Genomic DNA, 14100 nt, shown 5'->3' on the forward strand with positions numbered 1-14100 from the left:
CAGGGAGGGCTCCTGGGGCGCATCCCTGATCCAAGGTTCTCTGCTAACGTCTTTGCTCCCCAGGAGAATAAGGAGAGGCCGAGCGGCCCGTTCCAAGGACCACACCAGAATCAGTTACTGATAGCTTCGCAGATCAAAGGCGAAGACCAAGGAAACAACGTCTTTCTTGGGTTCCCCCGCGGGGCAGTGGCCTTCAACTGGGGCGCTGGGCGGGCGGCCAGGTGGCGGAGCCGGGAGGTCAGCCTAGCGACGGGACTGGCGGGCGGCGGCCGTGTGGAGGCGCACCTTGGCGCTGGGGGGCGCCCTTTCCGGCCCGGCGCCCGCGCGCCCCGCCCCCGCCCGCGCCCCGCGCCCAGCGCCCCTTGTCCTGCGCAGCGCCGCCAGACTCGCCGAGCCGCCGGGCGACACCGAGCCGTCTCTTCCTGCCCAGCGGCAGCGAGCTCTCTGCCCGCCCGGCCCGGCCCGGCCCCTCGCTGGACCCCGCGCGAGGAGGGACAGCTTGCAGCCCGAGCCTCCCGGCGGCGCGGCCAGACTCCCGCAGCAGCGCAGCGCCGCCGAGCGCGCCGAGCCCCCGGACAATGGGGCCGCGGTGGCTGCTGGTGGTCGCCGCGGGGCTCAGTCTTTGCGGCCCTCTGCTGTCGGCCCGCACCCCAGGCCAAAAGGCAGGTAAGAGCTGCCGCCGGCATTTCCTCCCAGCCTTCCCTCGAGCCCGCAGCAGGGGCCCCGGCCAGAATGGGGAAGCTGGAGGATAAGGGACAACGCGCAGGGACCCAGTGGGTGCCCCTAACCGCACCTTCTGCCACCGCGTCGTCTGGGAGCCAGACAGACGTTTGGGCTGAGATCAGAGCCTCCCCCACTCATATCCAGGTGGGGTGCCCGTCCCACCCCACTTGGGGCCCAGCTGATGTCCCTTTGCGCTCGGTTTTGGAGGATGCAGCCGGCCTGTGGCAGTGCTGGATATGGAGGAGGAGTGGGTCGGATTTTCTTGGGCGAAGCCTGAGGTTCCTCGTTGCATTTGCTGTCACTGTGTGGCCTGTTTCTTCCAGAACTACCCCAAAAAGAAAGGGTTTCACGTTGCTCCACCAACAAACGTTCCGGTCTTTTCAAGATGAGGTGGGGAACCGAGCTCCCGCTTAAGTTTTGTTTTGTTTGAATTGTTTTTCTTGCACGTTTTACAGGCGAAAAAAGTGGTGTAGCGAAAAGCTTGGTTGCTTGGCACGTTTAGTAGAAAATCAGTAGCAGCGGCCCCTGGCACGGGCCTTGTGTGCGGGAGCTGCTCATGGAGCCGGGCGCAGGGCGATAACCGGGTGGCCACGAGGCAGTCGTGGCGGCTGGGAGGCTTTGTTTGTTTGTTATCTGGACCCTCGTCTTCCCAGTGAGTTAAGAGATCCCTGCCTCAGAACTCTCTCAGACCCTATGGGATTTCAGCATTTCAGTTTTTGATCTGGTGCCAGGAAGAGGTTGCTCACCTAGAATACAGTTATTACTAATAGTGTAGTATTTTTAAGTATCCGGCTATTTGAGCAAATAAATAAATGTATTTTCCAACCTCCCTAAGAAAAGCAGAGCAGAGAGGTTGTTTTTAAAGATGCTATTTAGAAAGTGAGGGAGAAAATGTTTTTATTTCTTTATAGCGATCGTACTTTTTAAGCTTTCAGCACCCCCTTTTTTTCACACAAACAAATTCTAGGTGTTTTTCTCATCTGTGAAAGAGCGTGTACACTGTTGTTTTCACACCAGAGTGTGGGCGCATGGAAATTAAGAGGTGATAGAGACATCCTTTTCTCTATTCTCTGTCTTTGCTCAGGGTGAGTTTTGAGGTGATGCTTCTGGGAAAATTCAGAGCCCCACACAGGAGCCCAGAGTTCTGCAGCAACTGCTGGCCTGTGTCTGGATAATGTGAGCCTTATCTCCTGGGGTGTCTGGGGATGCATGGAGAACTCCATCAGTGTATGGTGACACTGATGTCAGATATCACTTAGTAATTTTATTGTGGGACAAGCTCTTAAGAACACAAACTTTTGGTTGCAATTTGGATGGTGGGGTAGAGAATAGGTTTATACAAATGTGGCATCTATGGTCATCACCTTTCCTCACAGTGGCCCCCCCGGGAAAGATTTTTGGCCTCTTTTAGCAAGTGAAGACTTGTTTCTGCCACACTTCTTACTGCCTCATCAACCTGAATGGTGCATCCTAAGATGCACAGCACTGGTGTAGACAGAAAGATAGCTGAATAACATTGGCTGATTTATCTATGCTGGATGCTGGGACCACTTTGGGAGGGAGAGAAGAAAAGGAATGCGTGTCAAGTGTCATAGTCTGTGTCAAAGCCCGAGCCAATTAATTGGCTGTTACTGGGAGACTGTGGTCTGAAGCCCAACAGAAGACACAAAACTGGACAGTGATGCTGCTTTAAGGCCACCAGAGACCCCTGGAAGTCAAATTTCTTATGAGTCAGCAAGTAATTTTCTACTGCAGTCTCTATCTGAATTCCTTCCACCTTTCCTTTCTTGCTTCTCTCTCTTTCTCATCCACTCATTATTTCATTCCTTCCTTCCTTCCTTCCTTAGTGGATGTGGCTCTTTATCTTTATAGGACATATCATGATGGTCAGCTCTCTGCCAATGTGACCATTGCTCCTCTTTTTGAGGGCAGTTTTTGAGGCATTTGCCATTTCTCAGGAGTCTTCCCATGGCGTCTCTGCTAGTGGCCATTCCAGCCCTCCCTCCATCTCTCTGGCTCAGCATTTCCCAGCCCTTCATGTCTGCGTGGACCAGTGTTTCTCAGCAGCTCTGAGTTTGCTCCTTTTCCAAAGTGCTTCTGGCTGGTTGTCTGCCCTGTGCTCTTTTCTGCCCCTTCTCTCCTCCCTCAGTCAGGTCACCCCAATCCTTGTCACCCTGGCAAACTGGAACTCAGCTGAGCCTGCTCTGGAATTCCACTGAGACCATGGAGTCACCAGGACCCTGGGTTTGCTACAGGATACTCCCCAAGATACCCCAGGAGCCTCACTAGGAACCCGGCCTTGGTTTATTTTGACTACGATGCTAGTATCGAGGATTCAGTTTCAACGATGAGAATTTTCTGTTTCCTTGTTTTGTGGTTTCTTTCATTCTGCCTTCCACCCTCTCTTGCTTATGCCTGAAACTGTCAGAATATATAGCTCTTTCTCTCTTTCTTTGTAGGCTGAGCTTCCCCCAAACACCCTCTCCCACACTGACCCTGTGACGGTACTTAGAAAAACCCATGAAGTTACACCTCCTTTTCCTCCATCCCAAGGCATCCAATGATGTCTCGCCACTTGAAAGGCTCTACAGGCCTTTATACATTTATTTGCTATCAAAAGAACTTGCTGTTGGAAATAACAGGAATAATCTATAATTTGCACTTCAAAACACATTTATTGAACTTTAGGGAAGGATGTAATCTAATCTAATCTATTTATACTTCAAGTCTATGGTGGGTTAGAAATCAGGTATTATGGTCTTGTAAAGGGATGTTTCCAGTATTTTCTTCTTTGCTAACCAGCAGTAGGACCTGTAAGAGATGCGCTTTACATGACGACACAATAGTGAATGTGTGTGCGGTAAATACGCCTGGTCTGCAGTGTACAGAAACAGGTTTCATCAACCAGTGCTCACCTTTACCGCGTGCTATGCGCACCAATGTTTTCTGCACATTCCATTTTTTTAATGCTCCTCACAGTCCTGTACGTTGATTTCATAACCACTGTCAAGTCTCTGCCATCATTTAAAACCCAGTACAGCAGGTGCAGTGCATTGCTCCGCAGGCAGCAGACCTGAGGGCCTTATTGGCTTTACGGGAAGAGTCCTGCTTTCCAGGAAGTGCTGTTTGTGATGGTTTGTATTATATCTAAAACAGACTTTGTTTGAGTTCACGTTACAATCTGCAGTAGGACTTGGGTGGGGTTGGGGATGGAGACAGCTTGGTTCCAGAGGGGTTGGTGATTATTAAAACCCTTTACTGTGAGTTAGTTTTCCTTTTAACTTAGGGTCTGGGAGAGTAGACGGCAGCATTTGCAGGGAGCTGGGGCCTGGGCTGGGAACGTGGTGGAGAACAGGCCTGGAGCACAGGGGGACTCAGAGTCCTCCCCAGAGAGGCCCTCGCGTCAGTGTTCCGACGCGTCAGGCCCTGCCTTCAGGAGGGGCCCACACACTTCTCAGTGCCTGCTCTGGCCTCAGGTGCACCAACATTTAGATTTTCTGATTGTCTTTACTTCCTGTAACCTGCCCTCTCCTCGCCTCCTCCCAGACTTGCCTTCCTGCGCCCTCTGCTGAGTCCCTGCTCCAGGCCATGGGATGGGAGAGGAGCCTTAGACACTGGCAACCTCTTCTTAATTCTGTATTTATTTTATCTTTAATTCTGGCTTTTCCACAACATAGATTTTTGTTCACTTGCTCTTGCTTCTGCCTCATCTCCAACAGTATTTTGAAGATTTTTTTCTCGGTTTTGTCCTTGAATGTGTCTCTAGTACATCCGTCCTGTCTGTGAGGACTGGGTTGCTGGCATGTGGTGGGTGTGAAGCCAAGGTCAGCAGGACTCCTGAGTTCCCAAGCAACAGCTGTGCCGGTCATCAGCTTCACTTGTGTGTCCGTGTGGCCGTGTGCTGCCTGCTCTAGTTAAAAAGGGTGGGCAGATTCATTGTTAAGTGAAATACTCAGAGGAAAAAAAAAGTACTCTTTTAGGTCCTGAATTCACAAGTTTTTTTAAAGAGACAGGGTTATGTGATATGTGGTTCAAAGGGTATGAGTTTTAGACCCAGGCAGATCTGGGTTCAGGTCCTGCTTCCTCCACTTTCTAGCTGGGTGACTGTGGATTACTTACTTAGCCTCTCTGTGCTTCCATGTTGTCCATAAAATGAGGGGCTTATCTCTTAAAAATGTTAGAGTTACAGGAGGTAAGGTAAGCGAAGTAGCTGGCACATAGTAGGTGCTCAACAAATGTTAAGTGTTCTTTAAACACCAACTCTTCCATATTCCAGAAAAGCCTTTGAGGATTTGGTATCAAATCAATTCTCTCAGTGTAAAACTATGTTGACACAAATGTTCAAGAACTTTTTCCCCTTCAAAACTAAGACAAAACAAAAACCATTGTCCTTTGTTTCTAGTGGCAAGTAAATGTGCATAAAATATTTGTTCTTTTTTTTTTCACTTTTCATTATGGAGATTTTCAAACATATCCAAAAGTGAACAGTACAGTTACCCTTTATAGCCTGTTTTATCTATGCCCTCACTTTCCTCCTCCCCAAATGGACAGTTTTAGAGCAAATCCCAGACACTATATCATTTCATCCATAAATACATTGGTACATATCCTTAGAGATAAGAACTCTTTTTTTCACACAACCACAATACCATGATAACACCTGAACAATTTCTTAGTGCCATGTACTATTCAGTCAGTGTTCACATTTCACTGTCTCTTAATGCTTTTTACAGTCGGTTTATTTGAATCAGAATCAAACAACGCCCACCATTGCATCAGGCTGCTATAGCTCTTAAATCTCTTTTAATCTGTAATGGCTTCCCTTCTCTTTTTTAAAGTCTGTTTATCAGAGAAACTCGGTCATTGGTCTTCTAGACTTCCCTGCATCCTGGGCCTGGCCAGCTGCATCTTGTAGGGTGCCCACCATGCCCTTCTTTCCTCTGCGTTTACTGTACTGTGGTACATCTGGGAGCTAACCCTGATTCAAATTTGGTTTTTTTTTGCAAGACTTCCTCAGCAGTGCTGCTATGTTCTTCCTGTTCCATCACCTCCAGTTGTCTCTATTTTTGAGATCTTAAGGTTACTCAGCAGACTCGCGTGTTGTCAGCTTCATCCAGCCATTAGAAAGTTCCCCATCACCCATCCTTTCACCCAATGGTTTTCACAGCCACTGATGATCATTGAGCTAAATTCATTCTTTCACTAAGAGCTTTAAGAGGTGTTTCTAAATCTGTTAGTGTTCCTGTGCTTATAACCTGGAATTGCTTTCTAAAGAAACTTCCCTCATTGACTGGTTTCCCTGAAATATGTACTAGAAAAGGCAAGATAAATGCTTGAATCTTTCCTTTATTTACTGATTTTCAGACCCTACATTTCCTCTAAAGGTGACAAAAAAGTTTTACTTTCCTTTGAGCGTCATTATGAACTCGTGGATCTTAACATTTATGACATGTTTCTAGTGTTTCCATTCATTCCCATCATTGTTCTTTTAATGATCTTCGGCCAATGGGGAGCCCCTTTGGATTGACTTCAGAGTGTTTGCGAACTGACCCTAATGTTCTTTAAAGACATTCAAGGCCCATCTGGTGTATTTCCTCCCCCACCCTGCAATCTGTAACCAGCCATTTCTTTAAAGAACATTTCTTTCCGTGGCAAGCATTTGCATTTGAAGCAGTGGATTCCAGTAACGCTACTGTTTTCCACTTGATGGAGTTGGTATGTATCATTTTCCCACCATCCTCTTCTTTATTTCTCTTTAGCCCCTAATGCTGATTCACTCACGGCGAAGTGCAGGGTACAGCTATCCTGCTGGGTGTGTGAATGTGGACAAGGTCCTAGGACTTCCAGTTTATTAATTCCCCAAAAGCATGAGTCCTCTAGGGCAGACCTCTGAGTCAGAAACAAGGCTGGCAAGTGGTGGGACGCTGACATGGTATGTATCCCAGGATCACGTGGGACCTGGAAAGACCATCTGGTCACCACTCTGCTTCCAGACCAGATCTCATCAACGTCAGAGAAAGCACTGTGCCTGACGTACTAATTTTTAAAAATCTCCAGAGTTAGTCCACATTTAAACTCATTAGCCATGTGGTATATTCAATAACAGAAGTACTCTAAAGCCATTTGGAGATACCTAAATTAGGTGAAACTTAAAAAGAAGCATAAGAACCAATTTTAGGACCTGAGCTTTTTTTTTTTTTTTTTTTTTTTTTTGAAACCACAGCTTAACAATAAAAACACAGAAGATGAGTTACAAGAGCCTTTTGTACACATTCTCCTTGACCTATGAGTTGTGCTCGGACCAGAGGAAAAGCAAGATACCCAAACTCAAATTTCAGCCTGAGGGGCTTGAGCTAGTTAGATACATTTAATCACCTGGAATTGGTTTTGTTCTTTCTTTGATGCTGGTATATATTTAAATAAACAAACAAAATTTACTGTTGTTCTTTAATTTCTTAAAAGCCAAAATACCAAACCTGTGGTGGCAAGAAAAGGTGACACCTTAGGCGATGACATTTAATCACGGGATTATGCATTCTTCCTGGGCTCCAGCCTAGAAAAATTTCCTATTCCAGTGGGTATAGCGCTTCTGACCTTAAACACCGTACTGCCCAAGAAGGCCTAGCCAGGGAGGAAATTTTGGAAAACAAATACTTATTCCCAAAGTACTAACTAGAGTCAAGCCTTTCAGATCAAGTGATAGCCTCTGAGAGCTTAGTGATGAATGTTCAGTAGTTTTCAAGTGGTGTCACTCCTCTCAGGAATGTCTTGACGCCCCACTGTGTGAACACGTGTGTGTGCGCGTGTGCTTTTCTCCCCTCCGTGCATGATGGGAGTCCTTAATCTGACCAGGTTCCCAAAGCTGCAGCAGAGAGTTGGGCATTATTTTAAGGTTCCTGTGGGTCAGCGCTTTCGAGGATGCATATCTCTGTGGTCTGAAAATGCCAAAACCCATTCATTCTCTTCTTCGGCTCCCACACATTCATCATGACCTCAAGGGTAGCCTCACCTCCCACTGGGGCCGCTGTACCAGTGTTGGGCCTCCACGTGCCAGGGTCACGATGCAGAGTGAATTAGATGCGTCACAAGGGGAAGGAAGCAATACTTGCAGAAAAGGCTGTGAATGTGAAATTTGATTTACAGCTCTGAACACTGGGACTAGGTACCTTACAGGCCCCTCATGTCCCGTGTCACTCTGGAAAACTAAACATTGCTAAATGTTTAGGGAGGGAAGAGGAACACAGATTCCATTTTAATTTAAAATAACAGGGCAGGAAGGTTATAGCTCAGTGGTAGAGTGCCTGCTTAGCATGTACAAGGTCCTGGGTTCAATCCCCAGTACCTCTATTAAAAATAAATAAATAAATAAACCTAACCCCTCCCCCGAAAAAGAAAAAAATTAGAAAAAAACTTTTAAAATTTAAAAAATAAAAGAAAATCATTGAGAGTGAGCAAAAAGCAAGCTACATTGAAGTGGGAGGGGAAGGATAATCATTTCTTACACTGATTGATTTTTGAAGTTTACAAAGTGAACATACGTCCTATTTCACATGTGATGCTCCCAGTTGCCAGATTTGTAGGCCAGACAGACACTGGGATCCCATTTTAATGATGCTGAGACTGAGTTCAGAGGGGTTAAGTGACTCCTGGTAGAGCCAGGATTAGAATGCAAATCTGTGATGAAAAGCCAATTTAAGTGCAGGGCGAGGTACTGGAGACTCCGAGATGAAGCAGAAACGCTTCCTCACCCTGGGAAACAGTCTAGATGTGTGTATGTGCACTCAGAGGCTCACCACTGCACATGTTTGTCCTTGTCCTGTGACGGGTCTGTCGGGCCACCCCTTCACCTCAGGGGACCCACTCATGACCTTGCTGAGGTCATCCGAGCCTTCTATCATCTCTCATTGGTGCTTCCCTAGCGCTGCTCTTCATTTTGGAAAAATGCATTTTATTTTCTAGCTAGAATTTCCATTGGTTTGTTTCATTGCTTTTTTTCTATTTTTTTCATTCATTTCAATGAAATATTTTCTTCACTTCGCGGAGTATAGTTGCGCCACATCTTTTAAAATGCTTATCTGTTAATTCTGACATCCGGGTCCTCTTGGGATTGGTTTCCATTGACTGTCCTTTTTTCTTGAGATGGATCATACTTGCCTGATTCTTTCTATATTGGCTGATTTTGAATTTTGGTGTTATTGCTTTAGCAGGCAGCTAATTTGGTTGGACTCAAACTGAAACTGCAACCTCTCCCTCTCTGAGCAAAAAGCTCAGTTATCCCTTCAGTTCTTTTAAGTTTAGCAGAGCCGCTCCGCACCCTCCCCTAAGCACGCAGGCCCTAGCCAGGCCTAGCATCGGCAGAGCCAGGGGCAGAGCTTGCGCTGGAATTCAGGGCTCCCTCTCCCTCTCTTCTTCTTTCCTGGGATCCTCTCCTCGCCTTCCAGGGACGTCGGTGGCCCTGACCTCGGCCCTCTGGTTGATCCTTCAGGCCCCTGAGACTGGTTTTCAATCTGAGTTTCAGCCATCTTTTGTGGCACTGACTTTGGCCTTAAGCTAAAAGCCACTGAAAACAAGAAACCTATCAGTTGCCATCCTTTCTTTCACGATCCATCCCTCCCCTCCCCAGTACCACCCTGTGAACCTAAATGCCTTTAGGCCATTGATTTGGGGGAGGAAAGGGACCCAGAGTTTGTGATTTCTGTCGAGAGGGTGGTCAGGTCTGGTAGGACCTTATGGAATCAGAAATCTCTCTCTTATCGTGTAATGCTTCTTTGGGTCAGTTTTTGTTTGCAGAAAGCCTTCACTACTGAAAAATAAAACCAAAGGCCTTAAAAATGCACTATACTGACCCAATTTCCAGCCAGCATTCACTACACCACTTACAGCACCACTTCTGAGTGGCCTGTGGGTCCAGCGTTTGTGGTCAACACCCCCAGTGATAGAAACCTCATCCTTTTCCCCCTGTGGCTTCTCCCCTGGTTCCTCCAATTCCCAAGGCCCAGTGAAGGCTCTTTGTCCAAGTCTCCTCCGTGACAGAACGTTAGCAAAACTCCCGGGAAAGGAAAGCTGGTTGAGTTCCAGTGGCTCAGTGTTGCCTTTCTTTGATGAACATTACAAATGTGTGTTTTTGGTGGAGGAGGGTGAGAAAAGAAGGACTCTTTTGCCTCTGAGCCTTTATTTTAAACTCCTGGGTTGCTACTCAAAAGAGCTTGGTTGGCCTGGCATCTCCCTCAATGCACGTAGCACTTTGGAGCTGAGCTGAAGAAGGCCACTGGCCTAGAGCATCTGCTTCTCCACTGACCTGCTGGGGAAGGAACAGGAAGATGACTAAAGTGGTAGGTACCTAGCAGTTATATTTAGAAGATAACCAGAGGGACTGCAGTTTGGACCCAAATATGATGAGAGATTTGGGTCATTCTCCTGTGTAAACACCCTAAAGATAGTAAGGAAAGCTCCTGTCACATGCATAATGGTCATGGAAATGGGACCCCTGGTCCCACACGATTTTGCCTCTAGCTTTATAACATAAATGAAGTCCCCTCAACTGTCTATGTGGGTTTTTCCACTGGGAAGGATGAGTTTCAAGGGATGGCCACAAACTAAATGGAGAAAATGTATGCATGAAGGCCTATGGAGGACAGAGACGTCAAATAGCCTAGGAGTGGTTTGTGTATAGAGACAGTGGCTCATATAGAAAAGACGTCACGGCTTTTTTTCCTCTGCATCAGCCTGTCCTGATGTCTGCAGGGTTGAACTTGGAAAGTATGTCATTCACCTCTGTCCCTCCAGGGAGCAGAGTTTGAAAAATATTTGCTTGTGCCAAAACAAAACTCCGAGTTAGCTAATCCCCTGACAAAGTCTGTAATCCTTTGCACATCTCCTGCTCTTTACCATCTGCTCTCCTAGGAAGAAAACAGAAAGCAAAAGTAAAATGTACTCTCTCCTTGTCCCTTTTGCCATTTTCATTCATGTTTTTAATTTTATTTTTCAGAGCCAGAAACAACAAATAGTACTTTCCGTGTCCGGTCATTTTTTCTCATGAATTTACCCAGTGGATTCGAACCAATCCCACTGAGGGATGAGGAGGAAAGAAATGAGAGTGAGTTCACTGAAGGCAGATCAAGCTCCGTCAATCAAAGCAATCCTCCTCAAAAATTACCCCACGTGTTCATCTCAAATGATGCCTTGGGCTATCTGACCAGCACCTGGCTGACTCTCTTCATCCCCTCCGTCTACACCGGCGTGTTCGTAGTAAGCCTTCCTCTAAACATCATGGCCATTGTCGTGTTCGTCTTGAAGATGAAGGTCAAGAAGCCGGCTGTGGTGTACATGCTGCACTTGGCCACGGCAGACGTGCTCTTCGTGTCTGTGCTCCCATTTAAGATCAGCTACTACTTTTCCGGAAGTGACTGGAGTTTTGGGTCTGCGATGTGTCGCTTCGTCACTGCAGCGTTCTACTGTAACATGTATGCCTCCATCATGCTCATGACGGTCATCAGCATTGACCGGTTTCTGGCTGTGGTGTATCCCATCCAGTCGCTGTCCTGGCGTACTCTGGGGCGGGCTTCCTTCACGTGTCTGGCCATCTGGGCCATGGCCATCGCGGGAGTGGTGCCTCTGCTGCTCAAGGAGCAGACCAGCCAGGTGCCGGGGCTCAACATCACCACGTGTCACGACGTGCTCAACGAAACGCTGCTCGAGGGCTTCTACGCCTATTACTTCTCCGCCTTCTCTGCTGTCTTCTTTTTCGTGCCGTTGACCATTTCCACAGTCTGTTACGTGTCCATCATTCACTGTCTTAGCTCTTCCACGGTGGCCAACCAGACCAAGAAGTCCCGGGCGTTGTTCTTGTCGGCTGCCGTTTTCTGCATCTTCATCATTTGCTTCGGACCCACCAACATCCTTCTGATTCTCCATTATGCATTCCTTTCCCGTAATTCCATGACGGAGGCTGCCTACTTCGCCTACCTCCTCTGTGTCTGTGTCAGCAGCATCAGCTGCTGCATTGACCCCTTGATTTACTATTACGCTTCCTCCGAGTGCCAGAGGTACCTCTACAGCATCTTATGCTGCAAAGAAAGTTCGGATCCCAGCAGTTACAACAGCAGCGGTCAGCTGATGGCAAGTAAAGTGGATACCTGCTCTAGTAACCTGAATAGCAGCATGTACAAGAAGCTGCTAACTTAGGAAAGGGGACCGACAGTGAGTTAAAAAGAAAAGGTGAAAAAAGCAAATAACCTGAGGATTCTATTTAGTCCCTGCCAAAAAAAGTATTTACTGTACCATCTAAAACAACGGATGTATGATTTGCATGCCTCCTTACTAGAGCCATTAAGCATACATATTTGTTAGTTACAGGAAAACATAACAGGAATGTTCCGAGAGAACATTGCCAGTGCTACAACAAGAACTGAATGTTGCTTTTTGATGTATTTAGATGCCTTATTATAGGGGTGTGTGTGTGTGTGTGTGTGTGTGTGTGTGTGTGTGTACACACTTGTATTGTTTGCAGTGCAGTATAGAATAGGCACTTTGAAACCCTCTTTTTTTTCCACCAGAGATAATGGAAATAAACTCTGGCTTTCTGATTTAATATGCAAAGTTTAGTTTGGTGAAGTTTAGCCCTGAAATTCTGCAGATGTCCGTCAATAGTGAGGTGTTCTGTCGTATGGACTTACATAGCTTTTGCAAATAAGTGTATTTTGAAATTGTTCAACGGCGATGTTTAAGTTATTGAGGGCTGAGACTTAGTCCTGTCTGTGTGTAGAAGTTTTGCTGTTTTTCATTTGAAACATATCAAAGTTTGAAACCTAAAAATATTAAAACAGATGAAAACATATGCTGTGGGTAGCATTTTCCTGTTTTACACACCATATGTGTAAACCAAGAATGAGCAGAGGTCTCACCAGTGACCTTAGGTTGGCTTTCAAAGCAACCTGCCCCTGGATGGAGGACTCCAAGCGGTAGGGACAAGACTGGGCCAGTTCAGAGAGCAGAGGGATCAGGACCACATGTTCGCTGTCTCCTCCTGGGATTCCCTCAAAGGCTGGCCATGAACTTATCATGCTCATTAGAAGCTGGCGAAGTAGGATGTGCTATCTCAAGAGATAATGACTATAAAAGATTTCTCTGCCCGTTTTAAGAATGGAGAAAGAAGGCCCTGTTCACTTCCAGGAGTTATGCTACAAAGACCGTTCTCAGATGGAAACACCCCTGCAGCAAACACACCCCTCCTGTGCTCTGGGCACTCGGATGGGTGCTGGGCGAGTGGAGTTGAGTAAAACTGAAACCTGCTCTTCAGAAGAACAAAGTAGATAGATACTTAGAGTGTGATACGTGTAAAGGAAACACGTCATTATGTAAAGAAGTGTTTTCAGCCAGATGTCACCAAGCAAGTTGCACATAATCAAGGCCTGGCAGGTGAAGATGTTTGAATATTTGGGTTACTGCTTCCTATGGTTATAACTTGAGTTGAGAACATAATACAGTACAGGAAGTGTGTTTTTAAAAATAAGTCCTAATTGGACTTTTAAGAAAATCTGTCTTAGTTGGACACTATTTACTTACAAATGCTTTATCAATACATTGCTCAAATCAAATTTTTAAAGGCGAATCGATTACATCAGTCTGATTAGAAATGATAGAAGAAAATGGAGTTGGCTTTGAAATCCAGGAAACTTACTCGGTATTTCCCATCCACTTTTCTTAAGATTTAATGAGATGATTTTAAAAGCATTTTTCAACCCCATGATGAGTGTCAAGTACAGAATACCCTCATGTATTTGACAAAATAATTTGAAAATTAGGTTGAAATAGATCTTTTTTCCTTATGAAAAAATGTTGGCATTTTAAACAGACAAAAAGGCAAATACTTACCTATTGAAAAGAGCAAACTGTTTCCAACAGCCATGGAATAATTTACATCTATGTATGTGTTATAAGTAGAAGCTAACATTGACTGCATTAATTTAGTTACTGTATTCATTTTATCCAACTCAGTGGAAATATACTGTCACTGTTTATTCATTCTTTTATATTAAAATACCTCTGACTTAATAAGACTATCATTACTATATTATCAGTATGTACTTACAAAATATTATGTCACTGTTTTTAACGTTCTTTTTTAAAAAATGTATGTAACCTGTATTAATAAACCTGAAAGTCTGCTTGGTATCTTTTGGGAATAAAATTGTATTGTATCTTTAGAGCATAGCAGGAAGGCCAGTTTAAGGATTTAGCTGAAGAGCACTTGCAGAAGGGTGGCCAGGGTTAAGGGAACCAACTAGAACTGGTGATGCGCCCCAGGGTCTAGCAATTAGGGGAAGCTGTTACCACCCCAGGCTCCGAGCTGGTGGGGGAAGGAATACAGACCTCCTC

The 14100-nt window shown here is 45.8% G+C and overlaps 1 protein-coding gene across 2 annotated transcripts; it reads left to right on the plus strand.

Moving 5' to 3' along the window:
- The first annotated feature begins 368 nt into the window (after positions 1-368).
- Positions 369-13896, plus strand: F2R (coagulation factor II thrombin receptor). Of its 2 annotated transcripts, none has more exons than XM_010975018.3 (2): positions 369-666; positions 10712-13896. In XM_010975018.3, exons 1-2 carry the CDS (start codon positions 579-581, stop codon positions 11905-11907), a joined length of 1284 nt encoding a protein of 427 aa, XP_010973320.1. In that variant the 5' UTR covers positions 369-578; the 3' UTR covers positions 11908-13896. The 2 variants fall into 2 exon arrangements, with proteins under 2 accessions (XP_010973320.1, XP_064337765.1); XM_064481695.1 differs by lacking the exon at positions 369-666 and adding an exon at positions 9811-10055.
- Positions 13897-14100: the final 204 nt, after the last annotated feature.

The sequence above is a fragment of the Camelus dromedarius genome, chromosome 3, assembly GCF_036321535.1.
Source record: "Camelus dromedarius isolate mCamDro1 chromosome 3, mCamDro1.pat, whole genome shotgun sequence".
NCBI classification, from domain to species: Eukaryota; Metazoa; Chordata; class Mammalia; order Artiodactyla; family Camelidae; genus Camelus; species Camelus dromedarius.